Genomic DNA, 22,928 nt, shown 5'->3' on the forward strand with positions numbered 1-22,928 from the left:
GGTGTATAAAGAGATTTTAAAAAATGAAAGAAAGATTAAGAAACATGGAGTTGTTCCAGAAGGAGAGACTCAAGAGCATGAGGAAGAGGCTAAGAACCTACATCCTTAGTTTATCAAAAAGTCCCTAGTAGGATTTACAAAATAAAATCTGTATCAGACATATTACAGCAAAAGAGCAGAACACCAAGACATATAAAAATGTTTAAAAACCATTGCTACAAAGCCCTGAGTTCTCCTTAACCTTTTCTTCTTACCATCTCATTAGTGAGGAACAAGGATGGCTGAGCTCACCATGTGCCCGATACCAAGTAATACATGAAATAACATGAAATGCGTTATCCCATTGAGTTCTGAAACAGCTCCATGGGGTGACTATTATTATTGTCTCAATTTACAGATGAGGAAATTAAGCCTTAGAAAAGAAATGTGAAATGGAGCTGGGATTTGAACACCGGGACCCTGACCCCAGCATCCACACCCTGGTCCACTACTCAGCCCAAACAAGGAAGTCGCTCCATCTGTGTCTTCCATTGCCATCCCTCTCTCACATGGTCTATTTCAGGGCCCTTAACTGACTGGTGTGCCTCTTGTCTCTCCTTTTATTTTATTAAAAAAACTTTTTTTAAGTTTACTTATTTTGAGAGAGAGCACACCAGCTTGAGTGGGGGAGAGGTGGAGAGATGGGGGAAGAAAGAATCCCAAGCACGTTCTGTGGTATCAGTATATAGCCCAGTGTGGGGCTTGAACTCACGAACTATGAGATCATGACCTCAGTTGAAATCAAGAGTCAATGCTTAACCCACTGAGCCACCCACGCACTCCTTATCTCTCCTTTTAAAACCACCTGTTACTCGACCCCATCAGCCTCTGAGAACAATCTGATCTTGCAGCCCCTTACTCAGCAGCTCTTCCCAGTCAGCATTCACCATTCCTACCCTCTGGTCCCACACCATTTTTCACCTTCTCTTCTCACAGCAACGCCTTCCCTCCTTTCTGCTCTCTCTTGCTAAATACATGAATCCCCCCTGTGTGCTCTGGCCTGCTGCTCCTCAGGACTTCCTCCCTCTCCCCCCAGTCAGGATGTGCTCTTAAAGCCTCCTGGATCACCTCACTTGCAAATAATATAGCTCAGTCTTTTAGGTCCCACAGAACATGGCTTATATCTTTATTATTAGCAATTTTCTTACTCTTGCAAGTCTCAGGATTAGTAATATTTACATTTATTTCTCACACACAAATTGGATTATGAACTCTTTGAGGAAGGAATCATATCTTATACCACAGTTTTTTTCCCTTTACCTACCATCCCCATTGCCAGAGCTACCTAGCCTACAGCCTGGCCCAGAGCAGGCGGCCTGGCCCAGAGCAGGCCCTCAGTAAATGCTTGGCTGCACAGGATGCCTGTGTCTAGTCTCAAATTGTTTTTCTCTAATCTTGCCTTTACTTTTAAATGATTAAGCAGCAGAGGAAACTGCCTGTATTATGCTTATATTGCTTGTAAAAACTGCTTATATTGCTATGTTTCTGTAGGGCTTTCTGTTTTCCCTAAATATATTAAGAGTGAGATTGATTTGTTTTTCCTTGGAATTAACCCTCTTCCCTCTTTTTGAAGTGACAAAATTTTCTCTTACTGGTTTCCACCGAACATTGTTCACAAAGCACTCAAGAATAAAATATTCATACATCTTTTTATAAAATTTACAATAAGATCTGCCTAAAAGCATAGTTAAATACATTTGTAGCATAAGCAAAGGAGGTATTAAAAAATCAGTGAGACAGCAGAAACTCGAGAGCTAAGACTTTCTTAACTTCCGTCTTCAGTTTCTTCATCCATAAAATGGAGGTTATATTAATAGCTTCTTCATTGTGTTGTTATGAGGAGTAAATGAATTAACCCATTAAAATGCTGGGAACCGTGCCTGGGACAGTCTGTGAATGTTAGTGCCTATTAATGAGTACAGCAGAAGAGGCTCTGAGGAAGAAAGGTGGAGGTTGGGAAAAACCCTGAACCATCAGGCAGGCAGCAAACAGCAGGCATTGGCTAGACTGTAGGTCACCGGATGGTTTGGAACTTAATGCAGAAATGACTGCTCATGAAATGCCTTCAATGTGAGCGTTATTGCCACTATCAGTAACTGCTTCTTCCAGTATAAAAATCAAAAATCTATATTTTTATGTGATTAGAGAAAAGTATGTGAATTCTTTTATACCATAAAGGAAATATGAGGCAATATTTCTAATCACGTGTTCCTTAGAAAAGGGTCCTGGGCACAGGGTAGCACACAATGATTTTTGTAACTTCCATGAGAAATACATTTGCCATGATGTTGAATTGATGTAAACTATAAGTCTCTTTTTTCTGGGTTTTCAGAATGACATTCCAAACAAATTCGAAATGAAACTTCGCCGTGCAACTGTCCTTGAGGACTCTTACCGGAGAATTATGGGTGTCAAGAGAGCGGATTTCCTCAAGGCTCGACTGTGGATTGAGTTCGATGGTGAAAAGGGATTAGATTATGGAGGAGTGGCCAGAGAATGGTTCTTCCTGATCTCAAAGGAAATGTTTAACCCTTATTATGGGTTGTTTGAATATTCTGCTACGTAAGTATCTTCACAATGACTGTATGCAGAAAAAAAATCACTGTTTTGAAAGCAACAAAGAGTTGGGATGCCTGGGTGGTTCAGTTGGTTGAGCATCCAACTCTTGACTTCAGCTCAGGTCATGATCCCGGGATCGTGGGATAGGGCCCTGCGTCAGGCTCTGCACTGTGCATGTAGCCTGCATGGGATTCTCCCTCTCTCTCTGCTCCTGTCCCCTGCTCGCGTTCTCCCTAAAATATAATATAAAAAAAAAAAATGAAAGTCACAACGATTTCTATGATGCAAAGAAATGTGTGTTATAATGTTCCAGAAAGGGGAGACTATAACTAATGTTGTTTCAGAAACAACTTTTTAAAAAATTGTGGTAAAATATGCATAACATGAAATTTACCATTTTAACCATTTTATTTTATTTTTTTAATGTTTTATTTATTTCTAGGAGAGAGAGAGAGACAGCGTGAGCAGGGGAGGGAGGGTCAGAGAGAGAGGGAGTCACAGACTGAAACAGGCTCCAGGCTCTGAGCTGGCAGTCAGCACAGAGCCCGACGCGGGGCTCGAACCCACGAACCGTGAGATCATGACTTAAGCAAAAGTCAGACGCTTAACCGTCTAAGCCACCCAGGCGCCCCTTTTTTTAACCATTTTAAATGTGCAGTTCAGTGGCATCAAGTACATTCACAATGTTGTGCAATTATCACCATCATCCATCTCCAGAACTTTTTCATTATCCCAGACTGAAACTGTACCCATTAAACACTAATTCCCTTGTTCCCTGGCCGTCACCATTCTGCCTCTGTCTCTATGAATTTGACTACTCTGGATACTTCATATGAGTGGAATCATACAGTATTTTTACTTTTGTAACTGACTTAATTCATCAGCATAATGCCTTCAAGGTTCATCCGTGGCATAGCATATTTTCTTCCTTTTTGAGGCATATTATGTGAGAGGAATACCACATTTTATGTATCCATTCATCTATTGATGAACATTTGGGTTGTTTCTACTTTTGACAGAAATGACTATTTTTAAAACCATTAAATCCAGTGGTGTAATGTGGTTCTAATAGAGGTAAACAACTCCAAAAACAGAGCTAATTTGTAATTATTTGTTGTATTAAAACTTTTATATGAAGTGTGGAAAGGAGCCTTTAAATGTGGTTGTCTTTACAGGGATAATTATACCCTACAGATAAATCCAAACTCTGGATTGTGTAATGAGGATCACCTCTCTTACTTCAAGTTTATTGGCCGGGTAGCAGGAATGGCGGTTTATCATGGCAAACTGTTGGATGGTTAGTATTAAGCATAAAACTTTTTTTTAAGTAAAATTATCTTATTTCTTTCATTTGGTAATCATTTTCAATATATTTGATTTTTTGAAAGGTTTTTTCATCCGCCCATTTTACAAGATGATGCTACACAAACCAATAACACTTCACGATATGGAATCAGTGGTATGTCTTTTTCACTTATAATGTAGAGAAAGTATAATCTAACAAGCAACTGGTTATTTTAAAGTTAGAATTTAGGGGCACCTGGGTGACTCAGTCAGTTAAGCATCTGACTTCAGCTCAAGTCATAATCTCACAGCGTGTGGGTTCGAGCCCCATGTCGAGCTCTGTGCTAACAGCTCAGAGCCTGGAGCCTGCTTCAGATTCTTGGTCTCCCTCTATTTCTGCTCCTCCCCTGCTCGCATGCTGTGTTTTGTCTTTCTCTCAAAAATAAATAAACATTAAAAAAAATTTTTTAATAAAAAAGTTAGAATTTAATGATGAAGAAGTTAATAGATTATCATGTTCTGAATTACAAACAAACATTTTCCCCAACATTCTATTATGAATATCTTCTAACACATAATAGAGTTTTAAAAATTTTACAGTGGACAGGGACACCTGGGTGGCTCAGTTGGTTGAGCGTCTGACTTCATCTCAGGTCATGATCTCACATTTCCTGAGTTCGAGCCCCACATCAGGCTCACTGCTGTCAGTACACAGCCTGCTTCAGATCCTCTGTCCCCCTCTCTCTGCCCCTCTGCTGCTCAAGCTTGCTCTCTCTTTCTCCCTCTTTCTCTCTCTCAAAAATAAATAAACATTTAAAAAATTTTTTTGTAGTAGACATATGTGTCTCCACCACTAAGATTCCATACTTGGGTTTTCTGTGGTTACTTTATTACACATTAGTCCACAGTTCACCCATGTGTCCATCAATCCATTTCTTTTTCTGATGCATCTCAAAGAATGTTACAATATCAGTAAACTTCTCCCTAATTACTTCAGTGTGCTATACAACATGTTTATGTATCTCTTGCATCAACATTTGAATTGTGATCTTTTATGATAAATGGCATATGTTTTCAAAATGGCAGCCTAAAGGCAAGGCCTTGTGGTTAGGCCACTACAAAGAAATGGAAACCTAAGGATTAAATACCTGACTATAGCCCTGCTATCTGTACTGAATAGCCTCATATACTGTGTGTACACAGTACACAGATCATGGATTCCAAGATCTCTTCTTGAGTACCAAGTATATTTTTTATTCTTTTCTTGGGATACATTGCCAATGTGGGCAGTATAATTCTTTATGAATCATAAGATTTCACAGTTATTTGAGTTGTGTAATTGAGTTTCTGTATTTAATTTGAGATTTTTCTTTAACTTGGGCTAGGTATACATAACAACCTGCTCATCGCTTCTTAAACAGACTCTCAATTGGCCATATGAGAAAGGTGCTAAGTGCTCCTGGGTATCCATGGAAGTTAATATTCATTGAAAAATGAACTATTTTTTTGATGCTTCAACTGGATAATAAAATCTGTCCCTCCACTGCTGCTATATAGAAAAAGATTTCCAAACTTTCAAACTAAGCATCACTCAGAGGCACCTGGGTGGCGCATTGAGAGTCATCTCAATTTCTGCTCAGGTCATGATCTCACCATTTGTGAGTTTGAGCCCCACATCAGGCTCCATGCAGACAGTGCTTGCTTGCTTGGGTTTCTTTCTCCCTCTCTGCCCCTCCCCTGCTCATGCTGTCCCTCTCTCAAATTAAATAAACTTAAAAAAAAATTTAAAGCAGTCACCATTCTATTGATTTATGCATTTTTACTCTCATATTACTAGCCACTGTGTTCTTTTTATAATACTTGTGTGTATAGGAAAAATGTCCTACTGACTTCATCTTTTGTCCAAGTATTCAAACCCTCAGCATACTTTGTTTCCAGGTTTATGGGTTTTCTTTTTATGTACACATTTTAAATATGTGATGTCTCCATCTAGGATAGTGAATATTACAACTCACTAAGATGGATTCTTGAAAATGATCCAACAGAATTGGACCTCAGGTTTGTCATAGATGAAGAACTTTTTGGACAGGTTTGTAAATTTTGATTAATTAAAATTGTACATAAATTTTGAAACAAATGTTATAACTTTAGAAGCTAAATCACATCCTCAACACATTTCTGTGCTCTATTTTTAAATTTATTTTCCAGTAACAAAGCTGTCTCAGCAAGAATTTCTGCTTTCTTTGACATTTGACTCATTCCATGTTTATTTTAGTAAAACTAATATTTTAAGTTTTCTTAGCTTGTGAATGGATTTAATTTAAAACACCAGGTTTCTGGTATAACTATAATATGTATATTCTATTTTTTTCACTAAAATAATATATCAAGATATCATGCTTAATTTTAGACACATCAACATGAGTTGAAAATTGGTGGATCAGAAATAGTTGTCACCAACAAGAACAAAAAGGAATATATTTAGTAAGTATTTTGTTAGTATTTTATTATATTTAGCAAATACTTTAAATAACTTTGTAGTTCTTTGTGGGAGGGACCTTTTTGTATCTTCTTTCTCTTTCTTCATCACCGGAGTTTCAGTGTTCTTTTTTCTCTTTCTGTAACAATGCCGTGCTTATCCACTCATATTCACTTTGTTGCCTTGGGCTTACCTAGCCATTATTTTTTTGTTTCCAACTGGAATAAATATACCTTAAGTTTTTTTCTTGGTTCATGTGAATGAGAAATGAAATGTTTTGTTTCTTTTTAGTCTTGTAATACAGTGGCGATTTGTAAACCGAATCCAGAAGCAAATGGCTGCTTTTAAAGAGGTATTCATTTACTTTCGCTTGTTCTTCTGTAATTTCAAAGTACAATTCAGAAGTTTCAAGTATTGGGGCCCACCATGTCTGAGAAGAATTAATAGATAACTGGCTTTTGAAAACAAATTTTAATATTAAAATATTTAAATGAATACATATTCACTGTTCAAACTCAGTCATTCAAAAAGTCCATAGGGTTACCATTAACAATCCCTCTTCATGTCCACCCCTGCTTCTCATCTTTTCCCAGTCATGACTGCTGCATCTTAAGTAATCTTAGGTGAACAAGGGTCAAGGATAAGGAGGGGCACCTGGGTGGCTCAATAGCTTAAGCATCTGACTTTAGCTCAGGTCAGGATCTCATGGTTTATGAGTTCGAGCCCCACATCAGGCTCTGCAGTGACAACATGGAACCTGTTTTGGATACTCCCTCTCTCTCACTCTGCTCCTCCCCTGCTCACTCTCTCTCTCTCTCAAAAATAAACATTAAAAAAAAAAGTGCTGTAGGAATAGTGGAATATGCTGCCTATTTTCCTACATGGGATCACACTATACATGTTGGTTTGTGACTTACTTTCTTCTCAAATATTTATGGAGATTTTTACATATCAAGATGCATAACTACCCTTGCTTGTGCTTGGGACTGCATTTTATTCATAATGTAAATTCATAAGTTATTTAAACGTCCCCTCTTAGTGGACATTTAGGCTATTGTCAGCGCACCCTTCTCTTTTTTATTTTTTTTAAATATTTTTTATTTATTTCTAAGAGAGAGAGAGACAGCGTGAGCAGGGGAGGGTCAGAGAGAGGGAGACACAGACTCTGAAATAGGCTCCAGGCTCTGAGCTGGCAGTCAGCACAGAGACTGACGCAGGGCTCGAACCCACGAACCGCGAGATCATGACCTAAGCGGAAGTCGGATGCTTAACCGACTAATCCACCCAGATGCCCCCAGCGCACCCTTCTCTTAAGCTAACTTAAAATCTTCTGTTACATATTCATCACATATTTTTTTATTTATTCAGTATTGAGCACTCACTATGTATCTGGTACTGCATGAGGCAGAAAGACATAGGTCCTGCTTTAGGGGGCAGCACATCTGGAGTGAAATGGACAGAGGCAAGCCTGAAGTGCTTGGTAAGCACAGAGGAGAGCTGGAAAAGGGCCAGGGGAGGTGCAGGAAGGGACAGGGAAAGCTTAGAGGAACCAGCCAGCAACGTGGAAGAAGTCAATACAGTTCTAAGCACAATGTATGGCACGTGTAGTCTGGCAATAAGATAGACTGCACATGTTAGAGAAAATGCCATTAATTCATACATACACTGGTGAGATGATGCAGGAGGAAAAACTAAGCAGGAAAGCTGAGCAGAAGCAGGTTACAGAGGGTCTTTTTGCTCAATTGGAAACAAAGATGGAATTTGGGGGGTTTGTGGAAGGCTAGTTAGGGGAAGGAAGGTGGCATTAAAGGCCATTTTACAGTAAAACAGCAGGATTCAGTATACATTTGAGATCATTCTAGAAGTGGTGGGTAGAGAATGAGAGGTGGACAAGACTAGCAACAGGGCCAGATGGGAAGGCGCTACAGTGATACAGGTGAGAAAAAGGAAGGCAGGAGCTATGGTAGCGGTGGTGGCCACGTATGTATTTGAATGGCATTCCGAAGGGAGAACTGTAGCTTCGGGTGCTTTAAAGGATAGAGATCCGTTGGGCAGCATGGATTTGGAAATCATCTGCTTACATGCATTGGACTGTGGACTAGGTAAGGTGGGAAATTGGAAAGAATGGTAAGAACAGTGAAAGTAGATGGCCACTGTGGAGATGGGGAAACACCAAACATTGAAGGATTGAGCAGTAGAAAAGGAGACTTCAGGTGCCTGGGTGGCTCCGTTGGTTAAGTGTCAGACTCTTGATCTCAGCTCAGGTCATGATCAAGCTTTGAGTCTGGCTTTGTCAGCACAGAACCTGCTTGGGACTCTCTCTCTGCCCCTCCCCTGTTATCTGTCTGTCTGTCTCTCTCTCTCAAAATAAGTAAACTTTAAAAAAAACCCACCAATATCAGGGTCATAATCCTAGACATGGAGACTAATTCAATTGGACCAGACATTGCTTTAAAAAAAAAAAAAAGAAAAAGAAGAAAAAGAAAGAAAAGAAGATTTGAAAGCAAATTAGCAAATGCAGACAGAGACACAAGAGAAAAACCGTCAACAGCAGCCAAAGTTTCAAGAACAAAGGTGTGTTCAACAATATCATAGTGTGGATAAGTCAAACAAGATACAGAACTAGAAAGTGTTTATCAGAGTTAGCCCCAGAGATGTCTTTGACTGTTTCCAGGACAGCGTCAGGGAAACAGTGGCAGAGAGGTCAGACCACAGTGGGTGGAGGCAGGCACGGGGCTGAGCAGGTGGGTTCAGTAATGTTTAATAACTTGGCAGTAAAGACAAGAAAGACGGTTTGCTTTTTTGTTCTGTTTTTTTTTTTTTTTAAGGTAGATAGGCTTAAATAAATGTAAATACATAAGGAGTGAGCTAATAAAAAGAAGGAGGTTTAGTGAGATGAGCCCCTTGGGGAAGCAAATGAAGCACAGAGAGGAAGCAGCACCTGTCTCCACTGCAGTGAGAAGGAGGCCACAATCGATTTCAGTGCTGGTCCATACGTGGGGATGCAGAAGGCTGAGGGAATTCCATAAACACCTCTATGTTCTCTTTCAAATAAAAATTATCTTCTGTAAAGGATGGATGGAAGAGGAGGAAGCGGCTTGGGAAATGTGGGAAAGTTTAAAAATAGCTGTTATGAGGAATCAGTGAGAGAGAGAACAGACCATGGGCACATACATTTTCTTGCCAATACTGAAATCTTGGTTAACTTAAGAAGCCATGACTGGATAGTGGTAGGAATCAATGTGTGTGGGATTTCTCCCATAACAACCCAGAAGCTAATCAGGTTTTTAACTACATTCTTTCTATTAGGGATTTTTTGAACTAATACCACAGGATCTCATCAAAATTTTCGATGAAAATGAACTAGAGGTAAGAAATATTCTTACTTTAAAACAGGATTTTAATATCCATTATTTTTCCTATCTACAATTTGACTTTTCTTATTATATAGCTTCTTATGTGTGGATTGGGAGACGTTGATGTGAATGACTGGAGAGAACACACAAAGTATAAAAATGGCTACAGTGTAAATCATCAAGTCATACAGTGGTTTTGGAAGGTAATTGAAAGCTTCTGTTTCCATAAATTACTTTTCAATAGATTCAATCATAATTTAACCATACTAGTAGATTACATATAGATAAGACAAAAATGATGTTGTTCTGTATACGTCTACCTTCTGGGTAGAGTTCCAAACTCCACACATATTTCTAGAAAAGTATGTGTTTAGAAAGTAGTCAATGGCTATAACAGCTACAATGGGTGCTTAGTTCCTTATTAACTTAGAAACTGTTTAACAGCACTTGTATTTTCTGGGACTCCTGCATGGCTCCTTTAAATGTATTTTCTATCTAATAGAGAGATATATATGCAACTCATAATATCAGTACATGTAAATTTTAAAAAGCCATGACTTTGGGGTGCCTGAGTTGCTCAGTCCGACTTCAGCTCAGATCATGTCCTCATGGTTCATGAGTTTGAGCCCCACGTAGGGCTCTGTGCTGACAGCTCAGAGCCTGGAACCTGCTTCGGATTCTTTGTCTCCTTCTCTCTCTGCCCCTCCCCTGCTCGTGCTCTGTCTCTCCCTCAAAAATAAATAAAAATGTTAAAGAAATTAAAAAGCCATGATTCACATTCAAGAAAATATTTTTGTCGCTTTATTAGGCTGTGATCTCATTCTAAAGAGTTACCATGTAGCCTTGGAAATGAAGTTTTAGGAATTTGTAGTCACCCATAAACATAAATTTAAATAACAGAAAGGTCTACGTTTATAACTGATCATGAATACTAAAAATTCTGACAACATTCTTCAGGGTTAGTTTGTTACTTTTGTTCCAGCGATATTCCTAAATGCTGTTTTTATCTTATTCAGGCTGTCCTAATGATGGATTCAGAGAAAAGAATCCGATTACTCCAGTTTGTCACTGGTACATCTCGTGTGCCTATGAATGGGTTTGTGGAGCTATATGGTAAGGATTTTGCATAGATCACTTAAAAATGGAGTGATGCCTCTTGTGTTTTTCATTGCTGATTAGTTATCAAACTTCATCATTTATACATTTAGCGTAATAAAAAGAATTAATCTTTAAATGATTTGATCAGATACACTGAAGTAGGCCAGAAGATACACACACCTTCTAATCAGATAGCAAAAGAAAAAGCATACAATGACTTGAGTTACTTTCCACTCTTGAGTTTTATTTTATATTTTTTTATATTGATGGGGGGAGGGACAGAGAGAGAGGGAGAAAGAGAATCCCAAGTAGGCTCAAACCATCAAATCATGACCTGAGCCAAAACCAAAAGTTGGACACTTTACGGACTGAGCCACCCAGGTACCCCTCCATTCTTGAATTTTAAATTTGATTCCCACTGTATGTTCCATCACAGGAAAAGTGTGCATATGTGGTGTGGATGTGCGTGGTATGTATGTGTGTGTGTGTGTGTGTGTGTGTGTGTGTGTGTGTTGTGTGTATATGTGGTAGTGATTGGAGGGTAGAGAATCTCATGAGCCTACTATTCCTCAGCCTTGTAGGAAATGGCAGGACTGGGGACGAGACTGCACATATCTGTCAATATTCAGAATAGTTACTATTAATGCTGTTTCTATAAAGTGAAATTCTGCACATCCTATCAAACTGTTTTCCAGTTGATATATCTCATAGCACTAGAAGTGTGTTTTATAAAAACACTACTGGAGCGCCTGGGTGGCTGTGTCGGTTGAGCATCCAACTCTTGATTTCAGCTCAGGTCATAATCTAACCGTTCATGAGTTTGAGGCTCATGTCAGGCTCTGCACTATCAGTGCTTGAGATTCTCTCCCTCCCTCTCTCTCTCTGCCCCTCCCCTGCTTGCTCGCTCTCACTCTGTCTTTCTCTCTCTCATAAATAAATAAACATTTAAAAAACTCCTACTGTTTCTGATGTAGATCAACTTTTCTCGAATCAGTGAATGTCTGTTTATTGAAATGACATTTACTTGCTTTTAAAGATTCTAATAAGAAAATCTTTCAGAGAAGGTATAGCTCAGATTAAAGTCTCACTCAGAGCAACAACGAAGTTTGGAATTGTTCTGGGACGACAAGTCAGTACTGCTGCCTCAGCAGCTATTGAGCCAAATTTTTCGTGCGAAGAGGAAGCTGTCACTGTCTGATGGACTCACTAGCCCCCACCCACCACGGTGGTCTCCTCCTCAGCAAGCCTGGTCTCCTTAAGCTTCGTGTATATTTGTTTGTAGAACCCGTTAAGCAGCTGCCACTTCCCTGCCTAGAGCCACTGCGCCCTGTGAGAATAAAGGGACCAGAGCTCTGCCCCTAACCAGCGTGCCCTTTCCTCGCCTAATTGGATTTCTTTGCATTTGTCTTTGCAGTGATTTCCCGTGACTTCTCTTCCTTTCTCTTCTCCTATATTTTAGCCAGTTACAATAGGGAAAGACCAAGACAGGACAAACACCCACTTCCATGTCTAGCTCCACAACCCCTCTTTTAGGCAGTCCAGGCCTACAGCCATCCACTGATTTCGTGAACTGTTTGGAATTTGGGGGAAATATCCCACATATGGAGCCAGAGGTGGTTGTATTAGCATATAATTCAAATTGTTACACATTTTCAAAAAGAAGTAACATTTGCTTCAAAATGTTAATATTATAATCCACTATCATCTAGCCAATAAAAAGTGTGTAAGGTTTATATCGGTTGACTTAGAGGAAGTTTTCGCAATGGATTTTTTTAAATGTTTATTTAGTTTTTAAGAGAGAGACAGAGTGTGAGTAGGGAGGGGGAGGGAGGGAGGGAGACACAGAATCTGAAGCAGGTCCAGGCTCTGAGCCATTGACACAGCTCAAACTCATGAGCTCAAACTCATGAACTGTGAGACCATGACCTGAGCCAAAGTTGGACACTTAACTGACTGAGCCACCCAGGTGCCCCTGCAATGGATTGTTAAGGCGAGAGAATTAAGAGGCAGGGAAATATATATGATTCCATGTTTTGGAAAACAATGACAAAAGTACTGAAATTTTAACTGCGAACATAATTGTGATGTGTGGTGTGTGAAAAGCAATACTTTTTGAGAAACTAATACTGAGAATAGTCAATATTTTTAGTACTGCTTCTGGCAATCACACACATAACTAGATAGATTATAAGACATGGGGGAAAGTATGAAAGGTTTTTTACATCGAGTTGTCAGTACGAATTACCTGGGTGGTTGGAGGATGCTGAGAATTGGAGGAAGGAAGAACTAAGTGAAAACTTCAAGGAAAAAAAATTTCTGAAAGTGTCCATAATAAAACAAAAATGTAGCATGGATAACATCATGTGCACACAAAATTCCACATGTATGCACATGCAAAAAATGATTCATGATCTAATGCTTTTTCAGATTTAATAGTGGAATTTGACGTGATTTTTATACGCTTCATTGTATTTTTCTCTATTGCTTCAATTTTCTTGTAGTGAGATTATATAATCAGGAAAAAATAAAGCTATTTTCAATGGGACTGAAAAAAGAAAGAAAATAACTCATTTTCTCTTTGTACCTATGGAGGAGGTGGTATGTGAAAACACACAGCTAGGAAACAGCAAAAGTTCTCTGTGTATTTACGTTCTACAATGGAAAAAATGAGTTGTGAAATTCTAGGGATTCCTATAAAGAATAAATGAAACAAGAGGTACCTGAGTGGCTTCCAACTTCGGCTCAGGTTAAGTGTCCAACTTCAGTTCAAGTCACAATCTCACAGTTTGTAAGTTCAAACCCCAAGTCAGGCTCTGTGCTGACAGCTCAGAGCCTGGAGCCTGCTTTGGATTCTGTGTCTCCATCTTGCTCTCTGACCCTCCCACACTCACACTCTGTCTCTCTCTCTCTCAAAAATAAACATAAAAAAAAAAGAATAAATGAAACCAAAGCAACTCTTCTTCCTGACAGGCTCAAATGGACCACAGTCATTTACAGTTGAACAGTGGGGTACCCCTGAAAAGCTGCCAAGAGCCCATACATGGTAAGTGGTTTCTTAGACCCTTAGAGAACAAGTTTTCTGAAAGCGAAGCTCCTCTAAGAGATAGTCTGGGTACAGAAAGTCTAGCCCACTCTGTGCTGCATCAGCAGCAGCAATGGAGAAGGTAGAAACACCAACCGTGGAACAGGTGCGTCTTTGCCAGGTAGGCCTGGGCTTGAAGTCCGGGTAGGTGAACATTGGAGAGGCTGGTCCCAACTGTTGACCATTTACTGCCTCCCTTGCATGAAGGATGGGCCATCCCAAGAGAAACTAGAACATTCCCTTTGGGAGGTTAAAATAGCAGATGAACCCAGACATTGGGAAGTCAAGGTGGTTGTGACAGGACACCACCAAGAAGTCCTGGGACGAATCCATGGCTAGCGTCCAGTCCTGTATCTTCCTCCTCCCCAGATAAAATGTCTTCCAGCATTGCTGAGCAGGTCACAAATAGCAGCATTACTGTTGCCGCCGTGAGACTTGCCGCCGTGAGACTTGCTCTGTCAGCGTGGTAACCAGTCCCTCTCTGTTCTTTCAGCTTTAATCGCTTGGACTTGCCACCCTATGAGTCATTTGAAGAATTATGGGATAAACTTCAGATGGCCATTGAGAACACTCAGGGTTTTGATGGCGTTGATTAGATTGCAAATAACAATCGGAGTGTTTCACTCCTGCTTTTGTGTAAGCAAAGTCTTGACTGACGGTTTTCCAGGGAACTACTACACCTTGGCCATGGTTTCCTCCCAGAGAGTGGAGGAAAATCATATAAAAGCATACGAAGAAATAGCATGACAGCCTTACCATTATTTCATTCACTTTTAAATAATGTGTTGCATTTATACAACTGTTTCTCTCCATCTTTAGAGTTCACACTCTAGAATATAAGGCCTGTGCACCTGAAATAGTGAGTTCTGTCCTTAACATTTACCTCTCTTACAGTATTGGCCAGGCAGTTGTTTCTTAAACTACTGAAATGATAACTGTGAAATATTTGTGATAAGTGTCATGTGTGAAAAGTGTGATGCTTTTTGAGAAAGAAAACTGATATTTGGATAAGAATACTTTACTCTGAGTAAACTGCAATATACTTAGTGCTTCCTGCAGCTGTTTTATGATTTTGTAGACCTTCGTATGGCACCTTAGCACCCAGATTTTTGGAAAATCCTTGGGAAGTGTGTTACCTGTACTTTTAGTCAACTGACTCACTTTTTAGTAAAAAAAAATGTTTACTTCTTTATTTTAAAAGTATTTGGCTTTTGTTAATATGTAGCTTTACTAAACAAGGTGGTTTGTAAAACATGTGAAGCAAGTTCAAATTTGCAGAGTGTGAAGAGTGTTAACTCTCTCGTCTTGCCTGTATATCCTCATGGTTCATCAGCATGGTCATCACTCCTTCGTCTGTAAGGGAAAAGAATTCCTTCTTTAAACATTAAACAAAAGCTCCACAGAGCAGTATTTCTAAACATGCCTTGAAGAATTAAGTTAAGTGTATAGCACTTGCCTTTTCTAGTCATTCTTTACACTTGCACAATTATGTAGTAAATCTATGTTTACAGGGTTTATTATGTTTACAGACTAAGCTAATTTCTGTAGTTGCATTTTTATATTTTTAGTATTTCACTGTAGTCAAAAAACCAAATAATTTGTTAAAAATAACCAAAGAATAGTCATAATGCACAGTTTGTATTAAATTTATTACCGTATTTCTTACGCTTTTTAAAAATACTGTTTACTATGAAAATGATAATGTTTTACTATAAATCTGAAACTCTTTAGAAAAATGCTACCAATGGAATCCTACTTTAACCAAATGGAAGTACGTGAAAATCATGTGCATACATTCAACAAATGTGTTACTGCGTGCCTGCTGTGTGCTCGGCCCTGTGCCAGGCCCTGGGGGTCAGGGCTGTCAGCTTCAAAGATATCTAGCTCAGTCCTCACCTCAAGGAGCTTATAGATCTATAAATGAATTTGTAAACAATCCAGAGAGGGGTGAGCAGCAAAAGGCAAAAAAGAGTCCCAGGACACCTGCAAAGATAAAGTGTGCCAAGACTGTATTGATGTGTTTCATACGCTTATTAGGATGAGTATTCAGAAGATGCTCTTGCAGAATGTTCAGCCTGTTTCTCAATATGGTGTCTGGTCATTTAGGAATAATTGTAAATATATGTTATGAATCTTCTTAAATACATATATATACTACAAGAGTTGTAAAAAAGTGCTCCTGGCTGTTGGTTTCAGTTTGGCAACACAGTAGGTACCTATCAGCACATGGTAGAGATCTCAAGTGTGACAGGAGCCAGACCACTTGCCAAATACATCTGCAGCACGGCGAAGGGAAAGTAACTGACAGATCAGCGCACCCCGCGTTTTATCTTCACCTGTGTTAACCAGCATTCAGGCAAGACCACCAGATATAGTACTAGTTTTATCACGTATCAGCTGTTTAAACTGAAGCAGCTTACTTAACCTCTCTGGGCCCCTGTTCTTTCATCCATCAAAGGAGAACAATCACACCCACCCTCATTGTCACGGAAGATCGTTAGAAGTTCCAGAGAGCTGCTCTGTAAAGTATGATACAATCAGAAGATAGATGCTTTGCGCTTTGTGCTGATCATCAGATTTTGTCAAATCAGGTGTGCACACTAGCTACACTCCCAAAGAAGAACCTCTTCATTTAAAAATAAAATGTCTGCTAATAGACAAAGAAGTAGGAACATCTCTGATAGTGTGTATATATGTTTATCTGCACATGGATCTTACTATCAGAATTCATTTTCTCCACATCAGCAAAATAATATTAATATGGGCCAATGCATTTTGAAATGTCTTCATTATAGAGACCTTAATGTGAAAACTATTTTTGTTAACACAGGATTTTACCACATGATTGTTTAAATGTCATTTCTGTGAAATATCATAGCAGACCAGAGCTTGAGAAAATACAAAGCGTGCTTTTCATCTGACTGATAATTCACTTGGACGATCCTGTAACTCCAATAAAACAAGGTGTCAATGAAACCAGACACTCCACCAGCTCCCAGCCATGGACCATCTTCCCCTCTGTCTTCAGGTGTGGGCTGATGGTCTGGACGGAACCTGTATCAAGTGACACAGCCTCTCATCCCAGATAGAAAAGTGTCTCAAATGCCCTCTACAGCTGGAGAGTAAATAGGGTCGTTTTCATAAAGCAAGAATGTTCTATTTTTCTAGGAATTATAAGCACATAATGTTAGCCTATATTTTCTCAGTAATCAAACTTTAACATAGACATAAAATTGTAATACAAACGTGTTTCATCCTAACTCAAATTTAAAATGGTATTTGTTTTCATTTTTTTATTTATAATGCTGAAATTATTCCACATAATTATCAAGTTAAACACAATCCGATTTGATTATAAGCCATTTGACATTGTTTTAAAAATTCTTCTCGTATGGTAAATATATATCAAGATTAATGTATCAAATTTATTGTATAAAGTATAAAATCATTTTTAAAAATCTTGACACCACAAATAAAGTTCTATTCTAATAAAAACAAAAACTGTGATTCATTCTGAAATAGAAATATTTACGAGCCAATATTCTGGGTGATATTTTCTGGTCTGGTCCTTTGCAGCAACATAAGGAATTCTCAAGAGCATCTTAAATTTGTATCTGATGAATTGGCATGATTATAAATTCATAACCACAGATAATTTCTGTTTTACAAATAGGTAATTTTCCAAAAGCCTAGTTGTTAGTGAAAGATCCAGAAGATAATATAATAACAAAGTTACAAATGGACTGGATTCAGACAGGCTATTGCTCATTCAAGAAGCCAGCTTGTAACCAAACCATTATTTATAACCTTGTTTCTATGAAAGCAGGAGTTCCAAGTATTAATTCAGAACTGAGTATCTTTTCCTCCTTCCTCTAGGCACCTGGAAGTTTCCCAGTTAGAAGGGAATCCCAAACTAATTCAAGCCAACCCTGGGAACGTACTGTTGCAGCCCCCCGTTTGTGCTAAAATGCAGACCGTAGCTTTTAATCCTTGGGAGTCAGGCCACTGCCCTGTCCACTTCTGCCCCTTCAGGGCTAACCGGCTCTGCCTCGGTGAGCCCATCCCATGCCTCCCTGTACATGAAACCTTTATTTTGCAGTCCATCAGGGGCAGACACATTCCTCGTATAAAGGACATTAAACTATGTGTTAGAATCTTAGGGCTTCACTGTGAATAAAGGGCTCCAGTAGAGTGTGTATATTTTTCTTGAAAGGTAAAGATGAACACTACCTTAGCCGCCTGTTTGGTGCTTCCAGTCCCCGCCTCTGCATCCATCCCATGCAGCCCCTCCATCCCACGCCAGTGTTTCATCTCTAGTCCACACAGCTGATCAGGAAACTCTGCCAAACAACCTCTGAAGGCTCCCCAGAACCAGAAGTACAAAGCACAAGCCTGGCACGAAATGCAGGCTGATCTCAGCTTCGCATAAGAGAGTCCCACCGTCCCTCACAGCCCACCCAGGGCCCCTGGGCTGCACCCAAACCAGGCCTCTCTCAGCCCCTAACTACTGCAACCTCCTTGGTGCCTGCCCTCCTTGTACGCTTTCACCCCTTGTGCCTACTTGAGAACCACTCCTTTTAGACCAGTGGGAAGGTGCCGTGGCCTCGGTAATTGATATATACTAGCAGGACTGGCACTGGAGCCCCTCCAGTGTCCCTGGCTCTGTGCGAGAGCATGCAGGAAGCTCTGTGTTGACAGGGACACTGGGAACTATACAAATACACACGCAGAGAGGGAGCTTGATTGCGATCCTGCTGAGCATCGGGGTCTGCAGTAAACACTTTACGTGGATCCCATTTAATCTTCATAAAAACTCAGTGAGGCAGGTTTTACAGGCTCAAGAAGGACAAGCAATTCACCTGAGGCCACACAGCTTGTAAACCCAGTGGATTATGAACCACAACAAAGTGAGAAAAGCTATGGGATCCGGCACACAAATCAGCATGTGGTAGTAGTTTCCTACTGCTGCATAACAAATTACCACAAACTCTGCAACTAAAACCAACACCCATTCATTATCTTACTCCAGTAGGTCAGAAGTCCACATAGTCTCAGTAGGGTTCTCTGCTTAGGACCTCACAAGGCCAAGAGCAAGGTGTCAATCAGCTGGGTTCTTCTGTGCTTCCATGATCCTTCAGGTTGTTGATAGTATTTAATTCCTCTTGATTGTACGTGTAAGGTCCCCATTTTCTCACTGGCTGTCAGCTGGGGGCCACACTTAACTTCCAGATGCCACCTTTATCTTCAAGCCAGCAATGGTGTGTGGAAAAATCTTCATTCTTGGAATCTCCCTGATGTTCCCTTCTGCCACCAGGTTCTCTTTCTCAGGGGAAGTTCTCTGCTTTTCAAGGCTCGCTTGAATAGGTTAAGCTCATCTGGATAATCTCCCCTTTTGAAGGCTGACTGTGCCATAGACAGAACACAGGGAGTGAGAGCTCACCACATTCACAGGATGCAGGGATTGGGCACTTGAACTGTTGGGGGCTATTACTGAAAATTCGGCCTCCCGTACAAGGTACAAGTAAAGAATAGTAAAGGCTTATGGAGATACAGCTTGAAAAATACTGAAATATATCTAATTTTATAGTGTGCAGTTCAGTTTTCCATTCATTGTCAATGAAGTGCGAGATGGATAATGCTAATATCAGCCTGTAGGATTTGACTTCAACAGCTGTACATTTGCAAATCCTTGCTCTCAGGTGAGCCACCCATTTGCGTTGTTTGTTTTTTTTAATTATTATTATTGTTTATTTATTGTTGAGAGTGAGAGAGACACACACACACACAGTGAGCAGGGGAGGGGCAGAGAGAGAGGGAGACATTGTGCTTCACACAATGTGAAGCAGGCTCTGGGCTCTGAGCCCGATGCGAGGCTTGAACTCACAAACCATGAGATCATGACCTGAGCTGAAGTCGGACACTTAACCGATTGAGCCACCCCGTTTTTGTTTTTGGGTTTTTTTCGGTGACATCAAGGTTAGATTGGCCTGAAATCAGATTCAGCTTATCCTTAGGAGACTCCTTATTACATAAAGGGAGATTAAAAAATCATAGCTGCTCTTTGTATTTGCTTGAAGGGTTGGTATTCTTCCCAGTGAAATCATGTTCAGGATGATGAGGTTAGGTGTGAATCAACTTAGAGCTAAGAAGGGAAGAAAGCTGTTCATAGCCCAGAGTTGCTGATCTTTTGGGGGCTTTCGGTCTCTGGAGACAAGGGGACGGGGGCCTGAAGGGTCCCGTACAGTCACCTATCTCCGGAGCAGAGGTTTTTTTTGTCCTTGGGACACTAACCAGAAATTAAAACCATAACTATAGGTCCACGAGTATGCTCGGTCCATCATTTACGTTCTGATTTACATTCTCCCGTGAAAAATAACCAATTATTATGAAGGCAAACCCCATGACTTCCTGAGAGTTGTTTTTCTTTAACACGCATATTTTATAAATGAGAAACTCAGGCATATTCTCTCAAATTAAGGAGAGGTGATGAGCACAGCGAGCTAAGGATAATTCCAGTTTAAACAAACAAGATTTTCACTGATGCTAGACTTGAAAATGCCGTCCAGATTAGTGACTTTGTTAGTACTCAGTCACTGGGCCTTAACCCAAGTGTAGCATAAATATTCTTCCAGACTTGATGACAGTGAACTAGCTTATGTTTAGCCCTCTAAAGGGATGACCAAGTTCTCAGTGATAAATGGGTAGTAGCCACCTGGGTTTGCTTTCATAATATGGCTGTTTATTGTAATGGCGTAACACTTGTGAATGCATGTTGATGTTGTGTGATTCTAAGCTACAAGGAATTCTGTAATGTTTATCCTTGTCTACTTCTTCGAAAAAAGTGTGAGAAGCAAAGACAGAAAGGTCTGTTAACTCAGTCACTGCTAGGACTCCAAATATCTGGGGTTGCCCGAGAGACTCAGTTAACATATCTGCTCCCTTCCCATCTGGGAACAATACGAACCAAATTTGGGATCTATTGTCAAGACCTACAATTACTAACTTAAGCATTGTCTGGGCAGGAAAAGGGAACATGCAGCACATACTGCAAGCTTTTGGACCATTGAAGACCTTACCTGGAGCCAAGGCCTAATCCAGCACCGCCCAACAGAAATACAGGACTGGGGCACCTGGGTGGCTCAGTCAGTTAAGCATATGACTTCAGCTCAGGTCATGATCTCATGGTTTGTTAGACTGAGCCCTGAGTTGGGTTCTGTGCTGACAGTGTGAATCCTGTTTTGGATTCTGTCTCCCTCCCCCTTTGTCCCTCCCCCACTTGCACTCTGCTTCTCTCAAAAATAAATATAAATATTTTTTAAAAAGAAATACAATACAAATGACCTGTGTAATTTTAAGTTTTCTTGTAGCACATTTTTTTAAGTTTATTTTTGAGAGAGAGAGAGAGAGAGAGAGCAAGAGAGGAGACAGAATCCCAAGCAGGCTCTGCACTGACATATGTGAGTGAGCCCCGATGTGGGGCTCAAACCCACAAACCATTAGATCATGACCTGAGCCGAAGTCAAGAGTCAGATGCTCAACTGAATGAGCCACCCAGATGTCCCATCTAGTAGCACATTTTTGAAAGTAAATGACTTTCATTGTAATGATATATCTTATTTAACCCAATCTATATAGAGGAATATTACCATTCCAGCATGCAAGCAATAAAAAATTGCTAGTGACATAACTTTCACTTCTCAGTACTAGGCCTTTGAAATGGAGTATATATTTTATGCTTACGGCACATCTCAATCCAGACTGGCCACATTTCAAATAGCCCTATGTGGCTGCTGCTACCATTGGGCCCAATGGGCTTAGGTCATGGTTCCACACAACATAGGGGATTGAGAAGCAGCTAGGATAGCTCACCTGGTAATGTGCTAAATCAGCTTGCTTTCTCCAAGCAACCCCAGACACTTGGAAGAAGTCCCTCTAAGGAAGCTAAATACTGAAGACAAAGCGACATTCTAGACAGTTGCTCTGTGACCTTTTCAAATTTTATATTTAGGAGCTTAAGGATGGTGGTCTGGTTGAAAGGGGAATTGTGTTTACCCTGTAAGCCCACTGTTTCCACTTAAATTGTATGTTTAATAGGGATGACTTGAGAGAAATCAGATGCGGATTATGGGGAAGGAGACTAAATCCCCACATCACAACCTTTGACTGCTTCCTAGTGCTGACGTTGTTCTCGATGGTGTCCCGTACTGAAGATCATGGAAGCTGTGGGCAGCAGTAAATATATGGGAATTGCTGGAAACCAGCATCCAGGGTGAAGTGCTACATCCGAGCTCTTGGAATATCATCACCAGGAAAGGGAGAAAGGGACAGGGAATGGGGTGGTTTATCCGAAAGAAATAGCCAGAAAGTTGGGGGTGGCAGTAAGATTGGACAACAGGGAGGGAAGGCCACTGCAGAGGACAGAACTCGACGGGGTCGCAGGGGGTCACCTGGGAAAGAACTCCTTTGACATTGCAGGGAAGGCAGAGACTGTGGGAGAGAAATCTGTTTGTTTTTTCTGGTGCAAGGAGAATAACAAAATGCGACCAGGAGGGCTAATAGACTGCAGATGGAGAACTTCTGGCTGAGAGCTCAGTCCAGCCAAAGGCTTTGAACTGCAACCAACCCTCTAATTTTCAGCAGTGCGTGTGGCCCATGAAAAAGAAAGGGTGAAATACAACAAGAGACTCACCAGAGATAATTATGACTTACTCCCAATGGGAAAAATAGCAGAGATTATATTGGGCTGGAGAAACACGGGCTCGATTGTGAAAGGCCTTATATCAATGCTCAGGAATCCAAACGGTATATGCTGTCAACAATGGGGAAGCTATTCAAACGTTACAAGCCAATAGCTTGTGATTTGGCATAAACTTGAGAAAGCTTGTGCCACCTATTTAGGGGTAGCAAGACTTAGGAGCAGGTGTTGGTTGGGAAAACATTCCAGTGACACAAGAGAGAGACGGTAGCACCGGAACCCAGGGTGGAGATGTCTTTGCCAGAGGTGGCAGGTTGAATCGACCCCTGCTGTTGT

At 40.3% G+C, this 22,928-nt stretch overlaps 1 protein-coding gene across 6 annotated transcripts in view; it reads left to right on the forward strand.

Moving 5' to 3' along the window:
* Nucleotides 1-15,089, forward strand: part of NEDD4 (NEDD4 E3 ubiquitin protein ligase) — a 134,625-nt gene extending 119,536 nt beyond the window's left edge. For all 6 annotated transcript variants that reach the window (XM_077748212.1, XM_077748219.1, XM_077748186.1 and 3 more), the window contains 11 exons: nt 2,372-2,601; nt 3,774-3,895; nt 3,987-4,057; nt 5,876-5,971; nt 6,293-6,366; nt 6,653-6,713; nt 9,671-9,730; nt 9,813-9,920; nt 10,734-10,830; nt 13,786-13,858; nt 14,391-15,089. In XM_077748212.1, coding sequence (XP_077604338.1) covers nt 2,372-2,601; nt 3,774-3,895; nt 3,987-4,057; nt 5,876-5,971; nt 6,293-6,366; nt 6,653-6,713; nt 9,671-9,730; nt 9,813-9,920; nt 10,734-10,830; nt 13,786-13,858; nt 14,391-14,493 — 1,095 coding nt within the window. In that variant the 3' untranslated portion in view covers nt 14,494-15,089. The remainder of the gene's footprint in view (nt 1-2,371; nt 2,602-3,773; nt 3,896-3,986; nt 4,058-5,875; nt 5,972-6,292; nt 6,367-6,652; nt 6,714-9,670; nt 9,731-9,812; nt 9,921-10,733; nt 10,831-13,785; nt 13,859-14,390) is intronic.
* The last annotated feature ends 7,839 nt before the right edge of the window (nt 15,090-22,928 follow it).

The sequence above is a fragment of the Crocuta crocuta genome, unplaced genomic scaffold, assembly GCF_008692635.1.
Source record: "Crocuta crocuta isolate KB4526 unplaced genomic scaffold, BGI_CrCroc_1.0 scaffold130, whole genome shotgun sequence".
NCBI lineage: Eukaryota > Metazoa > Chordata > Mammalia > Carnivora > Hyaenidae > Crocuta > Crocuta crocuta.